Source organism: Psittacula echo (assembly GCF_963264785.1).
Source record: "Psittacula echo genome assembly, chromosome: 5".
Lineage (NCBI taxonomy): Eukaryota > Metazoa > Chordata > Aves > Psittaciformes > Psittacidae > Psittacula > Psittacula echo.
The window spans coordinates 15,534,210-15,561,546 of NC_137739.1; the positions used below are offsets into that span (position 1 = coordinate 15,534,210).

Sequence of the window (27,337 nt, forward strand, 5' to 3'; positions counted from 1 at the left end):
CTATCTGAAGGAGAGAACCTGAGTGTCATGTGGCTCAGCCACAGTCAGGCTCAGTAAGAACTGAGGTTAGCTCACAGGGCGGTATGGGTGCTGCTCAGGCCCGCCTCCCTCGGCAACATTACTTTTGATGGTAGCTAGATTAAGCCACCACCCACACAAAACAAAGGGTAAAGACCAGAGCCAGTTTATGCAGGAGACTTTCAAACCTAGCATTGTTTCAGATTTGGCTTTGGTCCAGTGTAAAATGCGTTTGGTGTGTTCCTAGAGCTGCCCTGTAGAGAGGTGCCTGAGGTAGCAGGAAACAGTTACTAGCGTTGTAGTTTGCTGGTTACTCTGTAAATGAGCATGAGCAACTTCAGGAAGGAACAGAAATAACAGTGAAACATTTCTCCTCCATTTTGTCCAAAGCAGTCAGACTGCTTTACCGTTAGTTAAAACTAGTTCTGTCCCAAATCGTTTGCTAGGATTACTGCACTGTTAATGTGTTTCAACTGTCAGCCACAGAAGTCAGATCTTCACTGCACTGTTAATGTGTTTCAACTGTCAGCCACAGAAGTCAGATCTTCAAAGGCCATCCCATCCTTTTCCCCACCACACAGAGTAAGGCTCCACTAAGAACTAGAAAGCTGAGCAATCTTCACTTACAGACTGAAGGACTTTAAGCACATCATGTTGCTGTACGCTGTTTCCGTTCCTGTTTTGTCTTAGCTTTCTTCTTAGCCACAATAGAGCAATGGTACTGTCTTTGCTCATGAAGTCCTTCAAGATTTAATGATAGATACTACAGATTTCTAAGACCTTTCGGACTTGGGCAAATATCACATCAGTAACAAATAATTCATATAAATAGACAAATGCACACTTCATACTTGATGGTACAAAGAAACAAATTAAAAAGAAAAAAAAAGAAAAAAAAAAAAAAGAGGTAGAGATGGAAAGATTCCCTCTCAGTGAATACAGGCTACATGTGTACCTGAAGTGATTACACTGAAATTGCCCATCAGCTTCTGTGAATCAAGTTTGTCCAACCTCCTCTAATTCCAAACACCAAATCTCACATTACTAGACAGGAGGAGAGTGTAAGGATGGGGTAGCATTTGGACTTTTCCAGACAAGGACTGAAACACAGACAGCACATTACCCTGAACAATTAACTCCTGTATTGTACTAATTCTGTTGAAATACTATTTTAGTCTAACGTTATCTCTAGCTAGTAACTCACGTACCTTGCCATATCTGTCTGCTTATTTTCACGTGGTCTGATTCTGTTAAAATAAGTCTACTAATTCTGTTTGAATAAGTAGCAGCTACAGCTGAGATTATGAGGTTGCTCAAAGGAAAGAGGCCTGATATTAATTTTAATAAGTTTATTTCTACTGGGCTTTATTACTTGAGAAAACAGAATACTAATGATTTTCTTCGGGAAATATTTGCACCTTTGCAACTTTTATGTTATTAAAGGTTACAACTCAAGTGTAACCAATGAGTCGTGGGGTGCTGGGGAAGACTTTGCGCATGTCCATGCACTTCTTGTCAATGCAGAGGGAGTTTGCCTTCACAGCAATGTCATGTTCCAGGTTTGATTTGTTGACCATCAGGGTGTGCAGAGTATCACGAGCTTCTTGCAGACGTTGCTTTAAGGTCTGTATGGTGTCATCTATAGTATAAACTTCGGTCACAAGTCTGATAAAAGAAAAGGACAGGTTGCTTGCATGACTTCAGCACATTCCTTTTTTGACAGTGGACAGGTCATGCTTTTAGGATGGATTTAAACAGCTGCCTTGGACTGAATCAATAGGAAACTTATTTGCCCAACTAGCTTGCATAGCACCTGTAAATGATGATTTCTTGCTTGCCTTGCCCTTCAATAGCAGAATAAGCTGCTCTGATTTGATATTTCTTTCTAATTGCTATCTATCTTCTTCACTTGCAGCCTCTCATTTGTATAGCCTTTCTAGAGCTAGCACAGCTGTGCTGAGCAATTAGATGTGGTCCTGTAGAAATATATTTGGGATGGATGTTACTGCAAGGTGTTGATGTAGTTCATGCTAGCTTGAAGCTGTGCAGCAGGATGTGCTGAGCGGTCTCGATTTGGCACTGAAGGATGTTAACTGAACAAGAATCACTTGCCAGAATAACCATTGAATGTAGGGCTCGGAAATCAAGATTTCTGTGAGAGGATAGTAACCACATTTCTTCCAGTGGCTTATCACTGGAGATACGGCAAATTGTCTTGTATAGTCCCTCAGCTGGTAAACTCTTTAATACTGCCAGCTTTGTGTTTTGTCTCATGTTATGTTGATTGCTCAGTGCACTATAGAAATAAGGAAGATTGAATTTTCCAGAATCCACTTTAACCTGTTTTGGGACAGTCCCAGTTGTTTCAGCACAGAAAAACTAGGCTTTATTAATTTGTTTTGTGTCTAATCCCTTCAACTACAAAGTTGGCAGCACACACAGAGAACAAGTGCCAACATCAGCACTTCCTTTTAAATAAACAGCAAACTTAGATAACATTTACATGTTACAAAGAAGTGGTTCATTTGATATTTTCTTTCCCTATTACAGTTGAGCTATTGGACTGAATTCCTTCTTGCTTTAAACTACATAAGAGGAATACATATAACATCATTTAAAAGCAAAAAATCCTTAAAAAGTGAATTAGGAAATGGTTTTACTTTCTTAGATAGCATTTTGTCTCTGGGAAAATACATTTTGAGATGTGAGCTCACCCAAAAACTGTGGTAGAAAAAAGTGCCCAAATTTCAAATACCCTGTCAGAATTTCTGTTTGTAATTGCAGCTATGATGAATATAATATTCACTGATTTGGATCAGCTAAAGCATCTAGCATAACCTGGTCTGGATCAGGGAGCTGAGTAGAGCAAAATTCATATGCATTGGAGGAAGGAGAACAGGTTATCCTAATTCTCTGTCAATATAACTGCATCTAGCCAACAGTGTATTTGTATAAATATTTTGGTTAAAATATCAGAAGTCATATTAGATTGACAGAAAACTTGTGTGTATGTTAAGCCTAAAATACTCCTGAGTAGCTGTACAACAGCTTGTGAAGCTCTTATTCCTGCTAGCTTTTAGGTTATGTTTGATTGATTCTGAACCCCTACGTACTACTTGGTTTTAAGTACATCATGTTAATGTCCTCTCACTCTAATTAAAGAAAATATTCAAAGATGTTCCAGTGACTTGAAATAGAGCTTCCAGACTTTTCTAGACAGGACCCTTTGGAACGTCAACAGCATCCCTTGCAATTGTGGGATGTAGAAGGGACAACGTGCATTTTGTGCACTGCATTTTTGATCCTAAATCAAACAAGTTTTATATCTTGGATACATGTGATCCTGCTGACCAGATCGGTATCAATCATAAAGCTGCAGGCATTTCTCTGGAAGAGATCTTCAGGGAGTAAGGAGAGAACAAGCCTCAGAGTAAGTATAAAGCTGGAGTTATGTATTAATATTTAAGGCCATCTTGGGGTTTGTGTGGGTTTGTTTTTTTAATAAAATGCTGATAGTAGTTTATTTGCTTACTTAATTGATGGTGTGATGGTGACTGAAATGGGAAATCATCTGCTCCTGTAGTAAATGTAACTGCTAAGTGGATGCTACTGTGTAATCACTGGTTTTTATGGTTTATAACAGCTGAACTCCTCCATCTAGAACAGACATGATTTATGTGTAATGAAAAGCCACATGAATAAAACTCCCCAAATGGATATAAAAAAATTCAGACCCAAAATGATACTTTTGACAGAATGGATGTGGAGAGCAGAGCATGAAGTTGAAGAAATCTAATATATGGATATGCCAAAGGAAAGGTCATGATCCAATTCAGGAGGAATAAGGCTGAAAAAAAGATATATTGCATTGTACCTTTTATGGTTTAAGGAGTTAGAAAAATTGGAAAAATACCAGTGCAATAAACCATGATTGATTGCCACTTCCTTGTTTAAATAGAAGCTTTTTGAGCTGACAAAACATTGTTTAGGAAAAATAATATAAATCCTCAGTATAAGCTTTATGTACTTCATTAATCTCCTTGTAAGTGAAGCTCTTGTATACAGCGGGATTTTGCTAGAGGCAAAAATAAAAAGGGAATAGCTTGCTACTTTTTTATAAAAATATACAGAATTCTTTTTACTGGACTGTGAAAGTCCCTCCAGCTATGGGAGGAACAGTATTTCTTGAGAAACCCCCCTCACAGAGTATTTGGAAGACAGTATTTTAAATAAGATACACTTTTTTGGAACACTGTTGTGTTCCAACTGGATTGGAGAGAGATAAGTGGGATTAAAATTCACTCTTTAGGGAAGGAAGGCTAGCATCTCAGACATCATCTTCGATATCCAGGAAGACACAGTACACACTATACAGTGGATCACAACACTAGGGTCACCAAGCCGATGCTAATGTGTGCTGGGAAGCCCCCACAGCTATATAACCAAAATGTGTGTCAAATGAGCTAACCCACACCAAGATGATACTGGAGTCACTACAGAGCTGAAAATTAGTTAAGGCAGTAATTGCCTCATGCTTATTTGCAATTAACTTTTTAAAGAGCTTGACCATTAGATAGGTTTGGGAGGGTTTTTCGCATTTAAAGACATTTGTCTGGGTTAACATGTTTCTAAAATTTGGTATTTCCTAAGTGAAATCTTGTGTTTCATACAGAATGGGATTAAAGCCAATTCCTAAGTCCCAACTGGGACATAAGACTGAATCCAAAAAGATACTGGTCGTCAACAAGCAATTGAGCTCTTTAGAGTCCTTCTCCCAGGACAGTTAAGGCAACCACACACAATGAACATTAGATGTTTTGGCCTACTAATTCAATGTAGCTACTTGGATTTTACTTCTTCCTCCCAGAATTTGTATCACGATATAATGAATGCAAGTCTAATCTCATCTGATTCATTCATACTGTTGTTAAATTTCCTCTTCTTGAGTGGCCAGTGAAGGAAGGGAGGGAATAGTTTGGCCTTGACTTACTGAAACTGAGGTGCATCACGGCAGAGTTCTATGTTGGGTCGTTTGGTTCGTCCTTCCAGGCGGGTCTGAGCCACTTTCAGTGGATACTCCTTTGCCTTTATGGATCTCTCCAATAATATGATTGTATCTTCGGTCTGGAAGATTTCCTGAAGTACCTGAACAGAGCAGAATGGTTTTAAGCTTCATATGCATACAAAATCAGAACTCAGCTACACTTTTAAACACTCCTGTCGGAACTACTTCCAGTTTAGAATGTCATTTTGCTTAATTTAGGGGAGGGGATTACTATAAATTCACATGAATCAGATGAATTTGTATAGTATCGGTTTGATCTTGCCATTTCTTTAAAGGGACATATGGTAATCAAATCTCACAGCAGAGCCAGAAGGAGGGGGCTTTACACTCATATATCTTATGGAAACATTTAATGGAGTTTTTCCCAAAATCAGGCAAACAGCTTCCACTAAGAAATGTGCAGCCTCTTTCCTATAATAAAATGAAGAAATTTGTAGGCAAATTGGAATATAATTTTATTACAAGCAGAAGAGAAGCACTGACTTATTGTGATGGGGAAATGCCAACTGTATTTTTTTGTGACAAATCCATTTTCATAGGGGTGGTGTTTATAGCTCTACAAGGACTTACTTGCATTTTGCTTTATTATCTAATTTTTCTCCTAAATAAAAAAAAAATCTGATGCTTGATCTATGAACACTTTGCAAGGGTAAAATTCCAATTAACTGTCGCTTTCATTTAAACCTTCATTCAGTTCTTATTTCCTTTTGCCTCATAAAAACTGAGAAGGAATTAAATACGTTCCCTCTGAAATTGTTCCATACTCCAAGCATTTCGGGCACGTTTGCTGCAAGAACATATTAACGTAAGTCATAGTTTCATACTGAAACTAAATTCTCAAAGTTTTGAAAATTCCACTGGGAGCTGTAGAGGGAAGACCAACTTCTTGAAAGGCTTATTTTCTGTAAATGTAGAAGATATGGGTGGCAATATCACCACAAAGGAGAGGCCCATGGAAGTAGTAAAGTACAGTGTTTGGTTGCAGTGCATGTCATCATAATAATCATCTTATCCCTATAAATTCTGTAGGTGCTGCTTATTTGTTGTAATCTGTATGTAAAAATGAGCAAAATTACAAGGGAAAAGTTTTGCTCAGCCTTAAAGAATGGAGAAAATATTTATATTCAGGCAACATTTCCCAGACGATTGTTGTTACTCTCATCGATCAGGATTCATTACAGCCACTGTGGTGAACAGGTTCATCAAGCTTTTTTTTCCTTTAGACAGCTTTAAAATGGAAGACAACAAATGGAACTACTGTAGTTTCTCAGCCTCTCTACTAAAATCAGTGCACCTTGAATTTCAACAACCACAAAAAATGGCATAATGTGATTTAAATTAAGTTGCTATTTAGATCTTGCCTACACACTAAGCCATACCGGGTTTGCCAATGATATGTGTGGTTTGAGAATTGCATTAGTTCCTGCTGCTGAAAGGTTATTTATAGACAAAACCCAGAGTTAATGCCAGGAACCTGCACCCCAGTCCTAATACTTAGGGCTTGTTGATGCTGTATAGTAGAGCAATGTAAACTATGTCCTGGCTAGCACTGTCCAGAGCAGTTCAACCATTACAGCAATGCAGTGTTGCAATAAACGAACTGGACCCTGGAGCAGCAGCATATGAACTGTACTGATTTGAAGGCAGGTCTCCACACTGTTCTGAGCCGTTTGGGTCCAAGGATGGCTCTCACAGGGCTAGCTTGAGAGCATCTTCACCCGAAGAAGCAGCTTTTATTACTTACAAACTGCAGGGGAAAAACTCTGGTTTGTTATGAGGGGGACACAGTATGGAAGACAGAAAAGCTAATGGTAGTAAATTCCTATAATTCTGCAGTGGTTCCTTTTTAATTAGATACTTGCTGTGGATTAGCTGTGTTTTAGATAATCCAGTGCACTTCAGTAGCTGTCTGTTTTCAGAGGAACTACTTACAAGAATGCATTGTTAGATACAGCATTTTACATATTGTCTATAATTTTACCAGTTACACGTACTTATTTATATAGATAAAAACCAGGGAAAGAGACTTAATGAAGTCAAATGTCTTCATTATGCATCATCCACATCTTTCTTTTTCCCCTGAAAACACTGAGGATTTGGGTCTTCTGCTGCTCAGAAGTCAGAACTTTGCTGTTTATAACCTCCTTAAGAGGGACAGAGGTGAGGTCCAGCTCCTAGCCAGGCTCCTGGTGAGCAAGTGAATGTTTGTTAGGGAGAGTTTTAAAGCCTGTCAGTCCTATCCTTTGTTTCTACTGTTCACCTTCATCATGAACCAAAACAGCAACCTGTGGGGACATACCAAGGCTTCGAGGCAAAGGGTACACAGTGCTGTTGGAAGTCACCCGCTGCTCAGTAGGGTCCTCCTTTCCTGTGTTTATGTTCCAGCTCTGTCCCTGCAGCCGTGTTTCCCATGCTACGCCTCGCTGCGTGCGAGTGAGCCAAAGTCACTATGGGGGTGGGCTATGTGGGGTATGTGAGGATGTCAGCCTCTTACCTTAATTCTACTTACAGTTTGGAGCAAGTTTTAAGTAGGTTTATTTCTTTTTAATAAAAAGTTTAATTCAAAGTAAAAACAATGAGACAGAGCAGCAGGTATCAGCCCAGTAAGAACTGGGCAAAGTCATGTCTCAGTTTCAGAAAAGATTGAGTGGGTTATTTGTTTTCCACTTATGGTGGAGCAGAGGACTTCCACTCTCAGATTCTGGGTAGGACTTTTGTGGTTCAGACTTTGAGCTTTATTGGTGATAACACTTTCTCTCTTGGGCAGCAGTTGAAAATAGTGATTCACCTTTATGGAGCAAATCAATGAAACAGCACAACTTGAGCAGCCCAGAGCACTCAGAAATGAGCCATGACTGAAACCAGCTCCCCAGAGTGATGCTGCTCATGTTACAGTGAGTATGCAGTGTAGTCACTGTGCGGATGCTTTCTGTTCTGTTTTGATTCATATTATCATAATTTAACCTCCTCAGTGAAGTTAGGTTACAAACTGTCTTACACTTAGTGCTAATTGCTGAAATTAGGTTAGACAAAAGGATGAAATTAATATTTTCTGCAAGAAACTTTTTCCTGCCCTCTCTTTATTTGAAAGCAGTGTAGGTACCCTGTGTTTATTCCACATGTGGAAGGAAAGCAGGAAGCCACCAAAGGGCAAGGGCACAGAACTGTACTGCAGCAGATTATGGAAGGATTACACAAATTTCTAAGAGGACCCGGGGAAGAAATTTAGTAGTCTTTAGTATTTTAGATAACAATGCTGCTACTCTGCCACATAAAATCCTTATTATATAAGGATTGCCTATAGCAAACCAGTCCAGTACTATGTGACAATGCTTCTGTAATGGTGAAGTGCCCTTTACTCTTTCATTCTGCTTGCATAAAAAATTATGTATTGGATGTTTTTCCTTCTGTATCTTCAAATGATTGATTCTAATACAGACCACACTGAGCAGATTGTCCATGTATAACCTGTCTCTTGGAAAGGCTGTTTCCATTAAGCTCAGCTAGCAGAGAGAACTGGAAGAGTGATTTTCTGAACCCCACTCTTCTCAAATCTTCTTCTGATGCATTCATATGTGGCTACAGTGCAAGTACACCCACCAGACCACAAACCCATGTATTTCAATTCAGTACTAACTTTTCAAGTGCACTAATGTTGGTAATCATCAGACCTGAGGTTTGTTTCCATTCCTTTACAGGACATACTGTGCTGTGTTGTTACAGAGCACCTGGCTAGGCCTCCCTGCTCACACAGCAAGCACATACACAGGTGTTCCCCTAGTGACACATAAGCAGGAGACTCTTGTCCTCTTCAGAACACTGCCATGTATGCACTTCCTCCATAAATATAACTGGCACAGGACAAGAGTAGTCTTGTATCTAGAAATGACTCAAAGTATTTAGATCTTGCACAGCCTGCAAATTCACACAATGTTAATGTTTTAAAAGGGCAAGCCCTGCAGTCTAGATAGAAAATGTTACTCTTTATTGAAAATCCAGTAGTTCACCAGTTATGAAAAGAGAGCTTTCATCCAAAAGTCACTGAAAACTTAGTTTTCTGTCCAATCCTTATACCACTTTGTGTCAGCACAGTGTGCAGTAACTACACTCTCCTGCCACACTTCACTGGTGCTCTGGTGTCCTGCTCATAAAGGTCTGAGTAGTCTGCAGGCATATTATGCACAACCAAGGGAACTGATTCATGCTACTGAACAAACTGCTTATTCATTTGCTAAGGAAAAATATTGTTTAAACCTGCCTGTGAACTCAAAATTCAAATGTCAAACTATGGATCCATCTTTATGTCTTGCTTGGCTGCACAGTAAGTGGATGTGGTTTGGGTTTATTGTGTGTTCTCAAATTACTTTTCTTTGTTAAAGCAAAAGGTGTCATCATTGAAGACATACAAAGACAAATGGCCTCAGGGGAACCACTTCCACTGCTGCAGCAGCTTTGTACAAACAGTTTTCAATTACTCACTCTGGCTACACATTGGATCAAATGGTTTAGATAACCTGCTCTACATGAACGGATTGGTGGGGAGGATCACCAGACAGCGTTGCACGAGTCTGCGTCATTTCTGGATGACCTCCAAAGGCAGGAAGCAAAAACAACAAATACTGAGCAGCATGTTCCTAGGAGAGCGTGGTGAGGCATTGGCTCTAGCAGCTGCCCATCCGGAAACTTTCCCTTCCAGGACATGAGTTGAGTTTTGTGCTGCAGCAGAAATTCTTGAGAGCCTGTAGAAAACTGTGCTCTTGCTGTTCTCTCACTTCACCCAGGCCGTAATAGTTACAGGCTGGTCACAATTAGACTGAGAGAAAGAGGTGCTGAAGTTGCACAGTTTCATCATGTAGGCATCATGATCTTATGTACAACATCAGCATTTTTAACACGGCTACAGTCTGACAGCTATCCTTGTTGCTTTGCTGTTTCCAAGGCTTGCTCAGCAGCAGACAGGTAACATGGTGGGAGGAACATTCCTGAGCCTCCTCATTTTGTAAATTTTTTTTTATTTACTATTTCCCTCTCTTTTCTAAAACCTTTTTCATCCACATTTCCATATTTCATCCAAATTATTCTGTAAAGTTACATTTGTTGAGTTTATCACATGTAATTAAATAAATGATGTAATTATGACTGATTTCACAATTAATTTTAGGGGATATGACCACATTATTTCAAAGTAAAATGAGGATACCTTGCAATCATTGGATTACAAGTATAACCCAGATCTCAAATCTGAAATTAATTAGGACCTGCCTGACAGTTTTTACTGTTAAATTTTTAATAGAGATTACCATGTCCCTTACTCTTGTTGGGTTTAGGGGCTGTTTGTGTCCTTTAAAACTTCACTGCAGGTCATTGTTTTATGACTCAGCAAGCTTTGGTTTATTTTTTAATCAGACGGTGGTGGGGAATAGTCCCAGAATCTCTCATGAAGAAAAGCACATTTAAATAAAAACCCACCACAGACTCCTCAACAGAACGTGCCATCAGCAGTTTATGAGCTCAGATAGCTTAACAGTACTTAAGCAGAGTTAGAATCATTGGGCAGAGTAACTTTAGTGCATTTGTTGTATATACTGACACGGAATGACTGAGTTTTGTAGTGAAGAGAAGTACTGATTTAGTTTGTGCCCTGAGAAAATATCTTCATTGCACAATTCATCAAGCATATCAGAAGAGGAGAGATGGGGTTCAGATTTGGGAATATTGTACGCTTTCATATGAAACACTTCATAACAATGGGAATAGTGCTGGCATAAATACAGTCAACAGATCTGAAAGCTAAAGCAGTCAAAAAATTCACAAGTTCTATTTGTGCTAAAGGATACCTCTAAAATCCCCAGCACTTTCAACAATCTTAAACATGACATTGTCAAAGAAAAGAGGAAAATATCAGAATGTCAATACCATACTTTTAAAACAAAAGTTTTAAATATACATCTGGACGTTTAATCTGTGTCCTAACAGAGATTGCTCTGATCCGCATAGATTGAAACAGAAGATGCAGGAACTCTGGGCCTGCCTTAACCAAAAGGTTAAGTATAACAATTTACAGTCTTATAAAAATCCTCCTTCCACTGAATTCCAGTGTGCATTTTTTTTTTACTTTAATCTCCGAAAAGAATCAAATCAATTTCACATTTATATGGAATCACTTTCTATTTAACTTTTCCGTGGGTCCTAAAAATATACAAGATGTTTATTTTATAGAATCATAGAATCATAGAATGGTTTGGATTGGAAAGGACCTTAAGATCATTCAGTTCCAACCCCCCCGCCATGGGCAGGGACATCTCGCGCTAAACCATGTCACCAAAGACTCCATCCAACCTGGCCTTGAACCCTGCCAGGGATGGAGCACTCACAACTTCCTTGGGCAACCCATTCCATCTAAAGCAGCTTTATTAAAAGTAAAACCATGGGATCATCTAACTTGTCCTGGATTTTCTAAAATATTTTCAAAATAACAGAGGAAGCCATAACTATACACAAGAAGATGTTTAACCCGCTGCATACTGTCTTGCTCCACTTTTAACTACTGAGGAACAAGAATAATCCTCAAGAGTTCTATTTCTTCTCCAGTTTACACTGTATCACGCTTTCAGGTGCTGCAGGACCAGCAATTTTAGAGTACATCATCACGTAGGAGAACAAAATAAATTACTATGTCATTAATGTGTTTTTGCTAAACCTAGTCAAAATAACAATGAAACAGGCAGTCTGGGCCTTGGGTGTGCTCTGTTTTGTCCACGTTCTCATCTAAGAGGACGGTATATATGCCTTTAACAGAGAGATGTCTCTAGGAAATATGGTGCCAGAGCAAAACAGCTATGGCTCATAAAGCTGCTCAGCAATTTTGTTTCTTGTCAGGAATGAAATTCTTTCTAGTCACTAATGAAATCTCAACGCAGTTACGATAAGCTAAATTTGCCCTGACTTCAGAGTCAATGGAATGTATTTCTCTTGTGACTCTTCAAAGCCTGAAAATGCTTCCCTTCTAGAAAAGCTGCTGCAGATGTCCATCTCTGTCTTCTGCAAGACAGTCTTATCTGAGAACAAGGAACAGTTTTATAAATACTTATGAGCACTGCTGCCTTGAACTGAATCCTGTTTGCTCTGCCAAGCCCATATGAATTGCCTGAGTGCAGATGGGTCGCAGGGGAGGGAGCAGTAAAAGTAGCAATCACCTCAGTTTCTCACACATGAACGTGTTGGCAGAAAGAAGTTATCTTCTTTATCAGTGACAGCAGTGTCTCACATCCAGGCTGCCTTTACTTAGCTCTATGTGTCTCAGTGTGAGAAGACATTAAGGTTATTTTACAAATAAAGACTCTTGGATTCATGACAACCTGAATACATCCTGATGCGCAGTGGCTGTTACTGGGTTATGACAGCTCTAGCCTTCCTCATTTCATGTTCCCCTCAGGCTAATCCAAGAAGTGGAGCGTTGCTGCATGGCATGCTGAGGAGCCATGCTTCTCCTACATGGTTTTGCTACATGCCCGTAGTGAGTACTCTGATGTAGTTAGTCTATGCAAGTCTTTATGATTTCATGGAATCAAACAACAATTTTAGGAAAGAGAAATCTAGTTTTGGCTTCAAGTGAGTGTCTTAGATTTCATCTGTAATTTCTCTTGGTTTCTAGGTGAAAGTCTGTTCCTAGCTTAAGTAACTATTTCCTCCTTCAAACAGGTTTATCTAGGCAAGTTTGAGCTACCTACACCAACCAGCACACACCTTGCCAACCACTTCTGAGTCGGTCTTCATTAATCATCTGAAAACTTAATTCTCAAGCAGGTTCCAGTGTTGAATGATAAGATTAACTGTATACCCAGCCACCATGAATGGGCATGAAACACTGTAAATAACTGAAATTTTAAGGCATAAGGGAAAAAAGCAATCAACAAAACTGAGTTAACAAAAGTCATGTGAGGATGTACTGCGGTCTGAGATGAAAGCCTTTATGGGGCAAGTGCCAGAGGCAAAGTACTCCCGCTGTTATACACATATCCTTCCTGCAGCTCACAGCATTGCTGCACCCCTCCTACAGGCTTCTTGCATGGGCACCTCCCATCAGATTTCAGTATCTCTTTGTGTTTCTGTTCATAGGAACAGGCTCTGTCCTTTCCAACAGCCGTAGGAGGGATCTGTTCAGCACTTCTCAGATAAAGAGTTTGAAAACTATTGCAGAGGCTGGTGGGCAGTTTCTGGCTTTACTGCCACAGAAGTTTTCCTGGCTTTTGTCCTGTATTTTGTGCAAGAAAACTGTGTAAATAAGAGGTATTCAATTATTCTAGCCACTATATAAACATAAGAGTTGCTAAGATAGGGAAGTTTTTTTCCTTAAATTCATAAATAAATTTAAGAAAGATGTGTGAAAGATGGAGACTCTCAGGGAATAACTTATTTAAGAGATGGAGTAACTTACTGAAACAAAATACTGCGGGCTCTTCAGGTATTGACTAAAAGTCAATATTAAGGTATAGGTTAAGAATAGAAATACTCTTAGAATCATGGCAACTCATTTACTGGAGTGCATTGCTATTTTTTAATGGTTTTAACTAAACATGTACCTGTTTTTTTAGTCTCTTTCTGATCCCTGTGCTCTCGGGTGGTGGAACAGCAAGACCTGCAGGAAGGGTGGTGCTGGGCATTCTGCCTCTGGGCACAGAAACACTTCTGAGCATGGTACAGGTGTTGGAGCTGGCAGGGATAATCTGCTATTGAGGTACGGTATAAATACTGGACTATGCAAACATGTTACTTGCTGTCTGGTCTGACTGATTCCCAGAGCGGATGTACATAAACATCCTGCCCTATTGGTTATTTTCAGGAGATTGGAGCCAATGTAACTATTTACATTAATAGTAACTTCATGGAAAAGAGATGCAAACATATTAATGAGGGGCTGGCACCTTGATTAAAGGTTTTCCTTCTTTTCCTGAAGATTTGTGTACTTTTACACCAGATGCAAAATATCTTTACCATAATGTCTCTTGGCATAATTCGAGTGTTTCTGGAGGTATGCTGAAGACAACATACCACCCTCTTCTACACTGAATTGCCTACACTGTATTTTCTGTTCACCTGCCTAAAAGTCTGGTCCTACAGCAGTTCTGAGCCTGACCAGAGATATAACACTGTGATTAGACTCTTGCAGAATATTTGTGTCCCCAGACAACCACATGCCCGGTGATGATGAAGCATAGTGGATCTGTAATGCTGTCTTTAGTTTGTGATTTTTGCCACATACCTAGCTAGGGCTTCTGGGCTTCTATCTCCAGCACCTCGTATTTCCAGAGTTCTGCTATCCAAATTCTGGACGAATCTCACATTGTTATGACCAAGATTAATCCCAGAATCAAGTATAATAAATTAATCATAGACTTGTGCAGTTGGGACAGAAATGGAAATGAGGTATTTTTGATCTTAGGATCAGAAAGAAGTCTTGGTTATGCACTAAGTCTGCACTGCCTGCAGGTCACTAGTCTACCCTGTAGAAATTCCTCTTTGTAAGCCAGTGCCTGTAGAGATCAGAGCTTTCAAGGAGAACAGTGATCTTGATTTTGAGTTCCTGGTGCTAATGAAACCATCTATCTGTGTTAAGCTGATTCTTTTTCCTTCTCTATAGATACTTGTGGATTTAGCAAGTTCTCTGTCCCTTTACCATTTAAGTACAGCAATGCCAGAATGTTCCATTAGATCGTTACTAGAACAATGCCCATGTTCCCTTTGGATTTTTAGTGGATTCCCCTAAACAAGTTTGAAGCAATGACAGTCTTGTACAGCAAGTCAGGACTGTAAACCTGTGGCCATAAAGCCATTAGACATATAGGCATATGTAATAATATAAAATATATACATATATACACATATAAAATAAATTAAAAAAAAAAAAAAGATCAGGCCAGAAAAAACATTTTAAGTATATATATGATGAATTGTAACCACAGGACACAGCACAGTCACCACCGCAGCATCAGTGACAGACACTAGTAGAGCATACTTTTTCAGGGTACTGACTTCAGAAACAAATGGTTGCAGGAGATTCCCTGTAGGACTTTAGGGTTTTGGTCGGTTTTCAGGGTTTGTTTTTTTTTTAGTCTGGAAGAGATTTTGCTGTTTCACAAATCAGAAAAGTATTTTTCACTCCAAAAAGGGCTCCAGACCTCATTAAAAGGATAGCTTTTCATGGTTCCAAGATAGCAAATCTTTTCTGTGCTCATTTTCCTCTCATTTTATAGAGCTAGCCTGCTTAGCTAGGAAAATAATTTGGCAGAAAGAAGGATATCTCTGAGAGCAGCATTCATTGCTTGAGAAATCAGTGTAAAAACAGTTAAACGAGCATTCCCTCCTTACTTCTGCTCTCACTAGCCTTCTCTTTCTTCTTGTCCTTTTGAGGTATGGTCATGAGCAAGAGAATTAACAGTACTTCAACCATGTAACTTCAGCCACATCTTAACCAGCAAAGATTTTGCTCAGTAAATGTATTGCATTTTCCTTTCATAGAATCATAGAATAGTTAGGGCTGGAAAGGACCTTAAGATCATCTAGTTCCAACCCCCCTGCCATAGGCAGGGACACCCCACACTAAACCAGGCCACCCAAGGCCTCATCCAACCTGGCCTTGAACACCACCAAGGATGGAGACAAGGATGGATGTCCTCTGACAACACTGGATTACTCCTCAGCAGCATATGCAGTTTTCTCATCCTGTAGCATTTTGTTATTCTGACATAACTACATTACTATGGAGTTTGTGATGAGTAAAGTATCTCTGCTTTGTATGTGCTAACTAGTGGCTCAGTAGTAACAGCAGCATTAGTTCTTAAAGTGAGGTCTTATTTGATACTTTTTTTTATCCATGTATACAGTACAAACTAATTACTTTTTACATAAATTACTAAAGTTTCTCCAGATAGCTTATTACTGCTATTTAATGGTGTGACAGTACAGGGACATAAATATTTGTTTTCCCATTCTATATCAGTTGTCAAAAGTTAGGTCAGTGTCAGCTGGACTCCATGGCAAAACCCCTGCTCATATGCACTTTGTGATTCCGTATGTGCACCCTGTGCTGCCCTATGCTACAAGTTCTTTTATAAAAGAGGCACTTAAAAGCATTAGAAAAAGTCAATGAAAAATGTGAAGCAGATGTTCATAGATTTAAATCCAGGAGAAACTTGGATGGATGGCCAGTTCAGGGATAAAATTCTGTAGCTGGCTAGATCATATACAGTCTAAAACACACAAAAACCTGCATTCAACATCTTTCATGCTTTACAAGCCGGGGTGAGGGGGAGAGAGAAAATGTGAATTTATGTGCTGTGGCTTAATACATATTTAGCTGGTTACTTTCCTAAGAGTCCCTAAAAATAACCTGAAAACGTCTTAAACTACTTACAGCAAATAGAATGGCAGGAAAACTCTATTGTTTCCACATGCACATTGAAAAAAATGAGTGAACGTGAGGCTCCTCTATAAGAGAAAGAATCTTAATGGAAGAACTTACTGAACTCTGACTGAAGTCATATGAAAGTAGCACAGTGAGTCCTGCTAGCTTAACAAGAATTTATCTGTCAGTACAAAGGCTGTACCTCTGGTTAACTTCAAAATATATATTTCAAAATTCAACTAATACACTTCCAACATGTCATTTATGTCAGTGAAAACTTACTAAAAAGGCAAAACGGCCAGAGATTAATACAGGTCTGTCTCTGTGCCATTTCTGCTTTGTATAATATGAAGACAAAGGCAGAACAAATACTGAAAAAGTTCACTGTCTGACCTGCTCTGAAATATCAGGGTTTTTTCAGGCCAAAATTCAGTCTAAAGATGTGGAAATGTATTAAAAGGAAAGGAAAACTTGGAACTTCAGTGTCAAAGGTAGACTAATGACATTCTGCATGTAAATACTTTTACATTTTAGCTAGTTTAGGACTCTTCCCTTGCTGCTGCAAATGAAACTGTAAAATCTGAAAGTCTTCTCCTTCCTCTAAATCTGAAAAATATGCTGTTGTTTGTGGACCTTTCTATTTGCACACTTTCCAAAGTTAGTTCATTGGTGGGAAAAAAAAACCCAAAAAGCAATTAATGCACAATTTCTGTGTCAGGAAATGGCCAGGGAGTATCATCAATAAATGTAAAATAGGATGAAATACCATCCAAGATACCTTTCCCTACTTAAAACACGTAAATTGAGAATGAACATAACCAATGTGTGATTATGGACAGTTGTTGCATGGTTCTTCATTGGGAATCTTACCCTGGCCAGTTGTGCTTGAAGTTTGTTCTTTGCATCAGCCACTTCAGCAATCCGCTTATTAAAAGCCAGGTTGGTACTGATGAACTGATTCCACATGTCCTCAGAGGTGCTCTCCAGTGCAACCTCTGCATCCTCCCGCAGCTTGACAGAGTTGGCCCTGGCATGCTGAGAGTACCTGATATTGTCTTCACTGAATTTAGCCCATGTTGCAGGAACTGAAACACTAGTAAAGAATTGAAAACAAGAGGAAAATCTTACAAATGGAAGCTTAGGTGAGCTGTTTTCTTTCAGTGATAACTACACTGAATAACACCAAGCGTTAACCCATTGCAACCCCTGCAACCATATGCATCAGGTGATTCTATGGGTTTCATACCCACTTTTTTTTTTTTTTTTCTATTTTTCCTCTATAAACCAAAGATTTGGCAACAATGAGCAAATATTTTTTGAGAGCTGTTGCTTCAACAGTGTTTCTATGGCTTGCTTAAAGATTGTAACTGCTAACTGAAGGTCTTAGTGGCTCTGGCATTGACTCCAAAATAAGTAGTTTTACGTTCTGTTGTATAAAGAATGGGCTTTTCTTGCATACCTTTTGTTTATTGAGGCTTAAAAATAGTTTTTCAGTCTTTAACAGGCTAGGTGATGGTCTGAGTTCATACCTGCTGTATCTCAGCCTGAAATTTGCCTCATTTCTCTGTGTCAAGTTTCAAAGTGCTTGTGGCTTTGATGATTATTAGATTATTCAGCATGATCTCCTGTACATTACACACCATCAAATTAGACTCAAATACCATCTACTTTTGTGAACTCAAATATTTATCTTGGGGAGGCAGAGTTGTGTGTCACCAGCCATGAGAGAACATGACAGCCCAGCCTAGCTCAGAGAAAATGAGCAAGAAGCATTCCACAGCTCTTCAGCCAGCTCTGGTCTGCTATCAGAGCAGCCCTAACTCATGTACGACTTGCATAATAAAGCATGTGGCTCCAACCTCATAGAAGCCTTCATCAGGATGAACAATAGCAGGAAAAATGGACAAAGCACTGACTTACAAGTAAGGAGAACAACAAGTTTCTCCCAGCCCCAGCACTGTCCTGCTCTGTCATTTGGATAATTATCTTCATCCTCTTACTTCTCCATGCATTAAAATGAACACCTGCCCTTTAACTTTCAGGGGTCTTACAGTTAAATTTAGTAACATTTATGAGACAAACAGAAATGGCTCTACTATAGCAAAGGCTATAAATCTAAATCTAAAGACTGAACACAGGGCTCATGCACTGCAAAATGCCACCTATGAACACTCTTGCTGCAGTGTCCTGCACATGAACAAACTTTGGGATGCTTGGCTTCATATCCAAGCCTCAAAGACGGCCATCATTTTCATGATCAGTTGAACATAAATCCCAGACTCAGATCTTTCCAAACCAGGAGTCTGCACGGCTCTGAACTTGCAGCCTGAGCCCCTGGCTTGAAAATTGCTGATGCAGCAGAAGCTACTCTGTTTGATGTCAAATTCACCACTTTTTTGATGCATTGCTCGGCCTACTAGATCACTGCTCTCTTCACCCAGATATATTTAGGGTATTTTATAAAAAGGTACAGATTCTACTTGCCAAATTGAAAGGCTGAAGCAAACTTCAGTCTGCGTTGAGACTTCTGTCTGCTCACAAACCTGTCTTCTAAGAATTATGCCAGTATGTTAAAAATCTGCAGGGATAGGTCACTAGTTTGTGAGTTTCACATTTACTCTGGATTTTAATTGAACACTGAGAATAAATATTAAGGGAAGCAAAAAGAAAGAAGTTAATTTTGTCAGTGCTTGTTTTCTCACTGGTCTTTTTTTATTCTTCAGTTTTTCAGAGAGTATTCTTTGCTCTCCAAACTGAAATACTTCTTCTGAAAATATCTGGAATTTTAGAGCTATATGTTTTAGGCAGTTGTCTACCTGATATTGTATTAAAGTACGTAAATCAGTGTAGTAAACCTGAGCTGACAGTGCTTACAGCTGCTGATCCAGACAATCTCAGTGTACTTTCTGCAGGGTATTCAGTTTTGTGTGATTTTTTCCCCCTCCATGGTCTGATGAATTATATTCAGTTTCTCAGCAAAGAATTAAATTTCCAAGTAGGTTTCCATGTTGACTTTCTGAAGTACTTAGTACTTAATCTGTTCTCCAATACTGCTTTTTCAGACTGTAATTTATTCGGCTGGCTCTGCTGAGGCAGAAAACACCTGCTCTGCTCTGGAGTGCTGCAGGTAGGGCTCAGGCTGCCAAGTGGTTTCAGGAAAATGTTAATGAAAAATGGCATTTCTTTGGATAATGGTTGGTGAGAAAGGAGGAGGCTGTGAAACTTATCCACATGAATCTGCTTTTTACTAGAGCTGACAAGAATAATTTTATTCATGGCTAATCGTAAAAGTAGGTGGTGTTACTAGAGTCAGCAGAACGCCTGCCAAGTTTCCTTCGGATATGCCCTAATTTCAGGAGTGCATGAAGTGAGCTTTTAATGAAAAGCAGAACATAAGTAAACAAATAATACTGGGTTGGTTTTTCTTTCTCCATCCAACAAGACAGAATCATTATAATTTGAGATGCGCATCACACTCATCTTTCAGATACTGCCATGTTAGTGAGAAGGGAACTAGCTAGTCATTAGCACAAAAACACTGCCCTCTATTGCAAGCTGCTTGTTTTCTGCTGTTGCTTTTGGATTGGATGCAGGTTTTGATGAAGCCACTCCTACTAAACACTTCTAAAACTGTATACAATTGGGACATTTTAATTCAGTCATTTTAATTCACTCTGTGCTGCTAAAGCTGTACCAAATCTTTTTGATCATCCTGTTTAATACACATCTCAGTATAGCTTGATGGACTCATTTCCAAATAACCCAAGCTACTTTTGTAGAAAGCATATATGGTCCTTTGTGTGTCCTTGCATGCTGTTTACCGCATTGCACACAACTGCACACCTTAGCTGAATTTTTATTTGATGTTGTTTTGAAACCTGAAGGCCACCAAACAGCTTAAATCAAAACCAGAGGGAGCCCCCTGCACAAAGGAGTTTGAGGGCAAGGAGTCAGCTGCAATGGTTGTGAAGAGTGGTCCTTGCTGAAAACTATAGTTCACCCCGCATCAGTGCTGTAGGTGCTGCAGGCCTGGCCTCAAACAATGGCAGTCACTGGGAGGCAGGGAATAATTGATGATGATGGAGGGTTTCACACCAAGATAAAACAGGGCCATACAGAGAGAGAAGCCACTTCTTTCTAAATCACTTCTCAAAGATAAAGCTTACACTTGTGCTGCAATCAGGCTCATGCTTAAAGCATAGAGCATGGAAAGAGAATCGTAGAATACCAGAATACCAAGGGATATTAAAGCTCATCCAGTTCCAACCCCCTGCCATGGGAAGGGACACCTTCCACTACAGCAGGTTGCTCCAACACCCATCCAACCTGGCCTTGAACACTACCAGGGATCGGGCAGCCACAGCTTCTCTGGGCAACCTGTGCCAGCGCCTCAGCACCCTCACAGGGAAAAACTTCTTCCTAATGTCTAATCTAAACCTGTTCTTTTTCAGTTTAAAGCCATTCCCCTTGTCCTGTCACTACAGGCCCTTGTAAAATGTTCCTCTCCTGATGAGGAGGAAGGCTACAACAATCACCGATACTCACGTCTTATCTGCTTTTTCCACTCCATAGTAAAAGTTGATGCTGTCTGATGTGTTCCTCAGGTTAAAGCATTTCTCATCAATAAAATGGGCTGAGTTCTTGTCAGAAAGATCTTGCTCCAGGGCATGCTGTGCATCTCTGTTGATGCTGTGAAAGCGAAAAACCTTAACTTAATCTGAACCACCTTTAATGCTGTTAAACAGTTAATTGCTTTCATTAGCTTCCTACAATGCTTCAATATATAGTTTGTTGCCGTTTACAGTGCCTTGGAAACGCCTGGTGCTGTATTGTAGCTAGAGGGAGCTGCTGTACCATTCACCTCTTCTAGCCCCTACCGACTATTCCTCAAAGAATTGTATTTAACGCATCGGATTTAATAACGTTTGTGACAGACAACCACAAGGGTGAAAAACAACATGTAGTTGTTGTGTGCCAGGAAGGAAAGCCTCAGAGAGCAAAAGGGAGGAGGTTTTCAGTGATAACTTTCATACCAGCACAGCTGTAAGGGAGAAAGAAAAGGGCAGTCCAGAGTTATGGTTTCCCATCTCTCCTGGTTTGGGGAGACATTCAGTTAGCATGATTCAAACTGTGTGTCACTGGAAGATCTGTTTAAATATTTCTGCTCATCTTGATCACAAGGAGGGAAATACATTGCTCCATCTCTGCCTTGTTACCCACAAGAATTTTTGGAGTAACTTAATTCCCCTTGGCTCTTCCAAAAAGGGGGAAGGCCTGGCAGACCCTGGCTAGAATGAGAGTACTGTGGATGAAGATAGACTCAAAGTCTTGCTTTCCAGGGCATCAGGAAGACAGCAGACACAGTGACGTTCTTATAAACATTGCTGTTTCCGTGCAACACTTGTCAATTGGCATTGCTATCAGTCTTCTGATGTGGTGACAACTGAATCAAAGGGAACCAGAAATGCCAGCCTGGAGAGATACACGCAGTTCATGCCACCAAATACGTACTTAGCTTTCATCTGATCATACAGCAAATATGTTACCATAGTGGGATGAACTGCAGAAATGCATCCATCATGACCCATGTAAGTCCCCAGTGCCATTAAGAGCAATTGTTTATAAAATCTACTTGTGCCTTCCTCTCCTCTAATGTACTAACCAAGAACTGTACAATTTGATCTTCCATGCCTGTGCATACATGAACTGTTTCTTTTAGAATCATGTCACATAAGCATGACTTTCAAGATTTGTGTCAGTTCTGTGTAGTTAACAGAACACTTTATCCTAATAGTTTTACCTAATTAAATGAAAAGACAAATATAATTTGCATTTACTAGAATATTTGTGTACTCTCAAAGAAATAAAATACATTCCAAAGCCTCCCATAACAAAAACATATATGATTATATATAAAAATAATTTAACTCCATTCCATAACTCCTCTCATATCTTAGGATGTGCTTAGATTCTTGTTTCTGTTGTCAATAATAAATTTGCTTTGAATTTAGTTTGGTAATTAAAAAAAAAATTCCATTTGAATTTCACTCCAGTATGCAACATAGCAACAATGGCACAATGAAGTTATAATTTTGTAGTCCCCAATTTTAATAAAGGATTTCAGATTAAATGTGGCTTGAAAAATTGAGTCCTAGTCATCTTTAAATAGTATTACTCTTCTGCATTTTAACATATAAATTCTATCACTGGTAAGGATTAAAAGTGCAGGGCAATGAGCATCTAACAGGTCAACTTTCTGCTTTGTCTTTGCTGTTTCCAGTCTCTCATTAAGTACTAGCTCACACTGATTTCAGCGTTCCTATCTTTAAAACAGGAATTAAATGTAAAGCCTTACCCCAGCTGTTGACTGATTTTCTGTGCAAGTTTTTTCAGTGTTTCTTGGCATTCCTTGAATACATCAGTTTCCTACAGTGGAAAATACAGTATCAGTGTTTTCATCAAACTTCATTTGTCGGTGAATGTACCCTTTTTTTTCCACATTCTAGATGTTGCAACCGTCTTGCATACGTCAAGAAAGGATGTGTTTTGGTCCCTCTCTTCCAGTTGTACCTTTTGACTTGGTTTTGTATGGCTTTTTATATTCTATCAAACATGTTAGTAGATTTTATTGCATGGAGTCATTCTAATAAAGTCAAATTTTCCTTGGTTTGAGTATAATGAAGATACTTGAAACATGAACCTTAATGCATTAAACTACCCCCTCTAACTGCTTCTGCATTTTCCTAGAACAATACAAATGTTTTGCTAATAGTGGAGTAGGTTGAAAATCTAATTTCAGGCTCCCTGAGGAAGTATATTGTAATATTCTTCAAAACTATAAGTATTAGTTGAAGAAACTCAAAGCCTGGTCCCACTCAGCTTAAAATGAATATAAAGTATTCAATATGAAAACTGCAAACATGGAAATTATGCTCCCTCAAATGACATTATGGTGTTCCAGCCTCTTTTCTTTTAAAAAACTCTGCTTTAGCCCAACATATCCTTTCACTAAGTGTGTAGAGTTTTGTGAGTTTTGAAATGGGGAATAAAGTGGGGTTTTTTATTTGGAAGTCATTAAGACAGCCCAGATTTAAAACTGCAGGCTCCGTCTCTGTACTTGCACAGTATGTGTAGGAGTGACAGTAACTTTAGGAACTGGCTTTCCTGTTATTACAAAATGAGCCTCTGTTGGCCTTTCTTGTCACTGTCTAGCTCACTCCACTGGTCACAGCAGCACCTGGGGAGATCTGGCAAACAGCCTTCATTTTTCATTTTGAAACAAAAGCAGTTTCATCTGTTCGTGAGAAACATTTAGCAGTATTTTATCCTACATTGAATTCCCAGGCTAAATTAAGTGCTGAAATACTTAAGCTAATGTATATTAACCCTTGATTCTTCATTAAAACTAAAAGTCCAAGTTGCAGGTTGTAGGCTCAGCAGATGCATCTCAGTTATCCCAGTGGTCTGCACATTCTTCTGTATCCAGAAAAGTGCTTGAAGAAATGCCACTGTCCCATAATGTTCTTTTCTATTATTTTTGCTCTCACACACATCCAGTATAACTTCTTTGAAATATGCTAGCAAAATGTTATGATTTATTTTTTCTTATTTAAAAGCAATCACTACTATCCATCTCATTTTCTTTTTTCAGTAGCACTATATATATATATCTCAAAGCAGTAAAACAGCATTTTATATTGTAAGACCAAAGAACTTCTGCAATTTTATAGACCATGGCCCAGAAAACAATCTTGAGTAATGTTTCTACCTTGTTTTTTATAGGATCAGGGAAGACAGAACTGGACAAGACCTCATAGAATGCTGGGCTGTTCCTTTTGCTCCTGGAAGGATGAACCATCCCCGGTAGGTATAGTTTTACCAAATTTCTTCCTCTTCCCCCTCCCCAGTCTTCCAAATGAATGAAAGGAAGAAATTATCACAATGCTTTTACCCTGATATTTGGTTGGATTTTAATTACTTCCACAGTTGAAAAAATAAATTACTAAGTCTGATCTTACCTTTATCAGGTTCTTTTCCACATCATCATGAACTAAGTCTATACCTGTTCTCTTCTCACGGTGGTACAAGCATTCTAGGGCTATCTGCAAGCAAAGAACATTTGCAGTAGGCTCAATATTGCATTATAGAGTGAAACCTTGAATCTTGTTTGCAGGAGCCACTGAGCTGACATGTCAAGTAAAGACCATCTCTTAAGGATGGAACAGAATAGGAGGTGGCTCAAATGATCCATCTTTGTGGCTCTTTCCTACTTAAGCTGTCAATACATGCTTTTAAGGATTAGCTGCCATCATAGCTGACATTCGATAAGCTGCTTATTAATGTGCAGCAAGGCCTACACCTCAACATGACTGAGCTTTGTTGTGAGCGCTGTCAAAACCACCACTTCTGGTTGTGGGCAAAAATCCTTTCATCTCATCTCCCCTCATCCTGCCTTACCCAATGCAAAGCTTTGGAAGTTGCATATCTGTACAAGAGAATGACTGCATAACCAGGCAGTAGAGAATTCAGTTAACCTGCTGTAGGTCCCATGCGCTTGTTTAGAACCATACTAATAAATGAAACAGCATTAGCTGGCACAAAGCATTTCAGCAGAAAATGTTCCCTGCATAGAAAGCATCCTCAGCCCAACACTCTGAGTCAGTACAGATACAGACAACTAAATAAGTCATTGTTGAAGACCAAATTTTGGTTTTCTATTTGTACTTGCTTAGAAATATGATAGATATGTCTCCATCAGCAGTATTCCAGATGTTTATGAGAGAACTTTAACTCTAGTTATTGGTAGCATCGTTCACTGACTCTTACATTACTGTGGTTTTTTTCTGTTGCAATTAATTTGCCTTTAAGATTCTGGAGAACTGCAAAATGTAACACAAATTATACACTCTCTAGGGTGAAAATACTATTTTCACCAAGTAAGAGCAGAAAATTCAGAGCTAGTTAAGAATACTGGGATATTGCAGCTTACAGGGCCATTTTCTACTCTGCTGTAATGTACTGAGCTGACTGGCCAGCGTCTGAAGGACACTCACTCTCTGGGGGCCTCAAATAGAAAGGAAGGCAAAGAGAGCATAGAAATGGCTTGATAAGGTTCCTGTGTTGACTTTTATATATAAAGCCCATGGTGGCCAAGTTTCTTTCCTGCTGACCATGTTTCACAAAAATCTGTCTTTATGCTAACAGTAGAAGTCACACTAGTATTCGAGATAAAGCAGTTTTCATTCTGCAGTCAGGCAATAACTAGGAGTGTCAAACCTACCTTCAGTGGTCCTTGCAGTTCATCCACAGCACATTCCAGACGCTTCTTTGCTGTTTCCAAGGCTTGGTTCTCTTTCAGCAGACACTCTAGCTCATACATGAGCTCAGACCGCCAGTAATCAATGTTGGAGATCCTCTCTACCAGATTTCTTTTGCTGTCTTCTTGCATCTGGTAAGTCAGTAGATCCTTGTCTTGCATCAGTCTCACTGAATCCACGTTCATTCTACCAGCACAGTACCTGGAGACTTCAGAGCCTTTTAACTGGACCGTGTTAGCGTGGTGCCAGTCACGAGTGCTATAGCGGGCATGCAGGCTGGAGCGCAACCCAGGCACGACGGTGGGTGGCCGCCTGCTGAGGTTAAATTGCCCACTGTCATCATTGGGAGGGACAGAAACTACCTTGCGGAACAGACCAGGCCGCCCGGTGCTCAGGTGGCGGTAGCCTGGAAGGTAGTAGGCCTGGTAGGTGTCTTTGGTGGTGGTGGTGGGAGCTATATCTGGGAGCAGGCAGCTTTTCTTGGGGCCACAGTAACTGGCTAGCTGTGTGGTCCCCAGGAACTCCATGCTGCCCTGGGCTCAGGCAGCCACTGCAGGCTGTCCAGCACTCTGGGTTGCTCTGGACACCGCTGGGGCTTCCAGAACTGCAAGGGCCTTATGACACAACGCAGGTGTCACCAGGCCCCAGGGCTGTTCCATGGGTTCTGGAGCTCCAGCAGGGCTTCACTTGTCCCTCCTGTCCCAGGGCACCTTGTTTTCCCCCCAGAGCAGCAGTGCTCTCCCCCCAGTGCAGCGCTGTGTGTGTTGGGATCCAGAGTCAGGCATGATCAGGGATATCACCAAGGCGCTCCCCAGCCTGGTGCACCCGACAGACTACTACCCGCTGCTGGTCTTCCAGACAGGTGGGGGGGAAGCTGCTTCCCGCAGTCTGAGGGGGATGAAGAAAGACTACAGGGCCTTGGGGCGGATGGTGAAAGAGTCTGGGGCTCAAGTGATCTTCTCCTCACTTCTTCCATCTTCCGGTGATGATGTGGGACTGAATGGGAAAACTCAGTCCGTAAACAATTGGCTACAAGACTGGTGCTTTAGGCAGGGCTTTGGGTTCTTTGATAACGGCTGGTTTTATAAGGCTCCAGTCCGGATAATGGCACGTGGGAAAGGTTTAACTCACAGAGGCAAAAGGATGCTGGGGCATGAATTAGCAGGGCTCATTTGGAGAGCTTTAAACTAGATTTGAAGGGGGATGGGGCTGTAACTGGGCTTGCCCCAGTGGGGCAGCACTCTGGGATTGATGAAGACTGGGAGGCCTCCTATAATCCTAGGGTGAAATCGGTGAGCTCAGCTCCCTCCTTGAAATGCCTGTACACCAATGCGCACAGCATGGGAAATAAGCAGGAGGAGTTAGAGACCTGTGTTAAGTCAGGAGATTATGATCTGGTGGCAATTACAGAGACGTGGTGGGACAGCTCCCATGACTGGAATATAGTCATGGAGGGCTATGTCCTTTTCAGGAAAGACAGGCCAGCCAGGCGGGGTGGTGGGGTTGCTCTTTATGTGCGAGAGCAGCTACAAT

The 27,337-nt window shown here is 40.1% G+C and overlaps 1 protein-coding gene across 1 annotated transcript; it reads right to left on the reverse strand.

Annotated features, from left to right (window-relative positions):
* Positions 1–1,469: 1,469 nt before the first annotated feature.
* On the reverse strand, positions 1,470–26,331 carry TEKT5 (tektin 5; the record flags this gene model as incomplete). Its single annotated transcript, XM_080619884.1, has 7 exons — positions 1,470–1,683; positions 5,009–5,163; positions 17,358–17,580; positions 21,033–21,176; positions 22,843–22,913; positions 24,506–24,589; positions 25,768–26,331. 7 exons carry the CDS (start codon positions 26,329–26,331, stop codon positions 1,470–1,472), a joined length of 1,455 nt encoding a protein of 484 aa, XP_080476010.1.
* Positions 26,332–27,337: the final 1,006 nt, after the last annotated feature.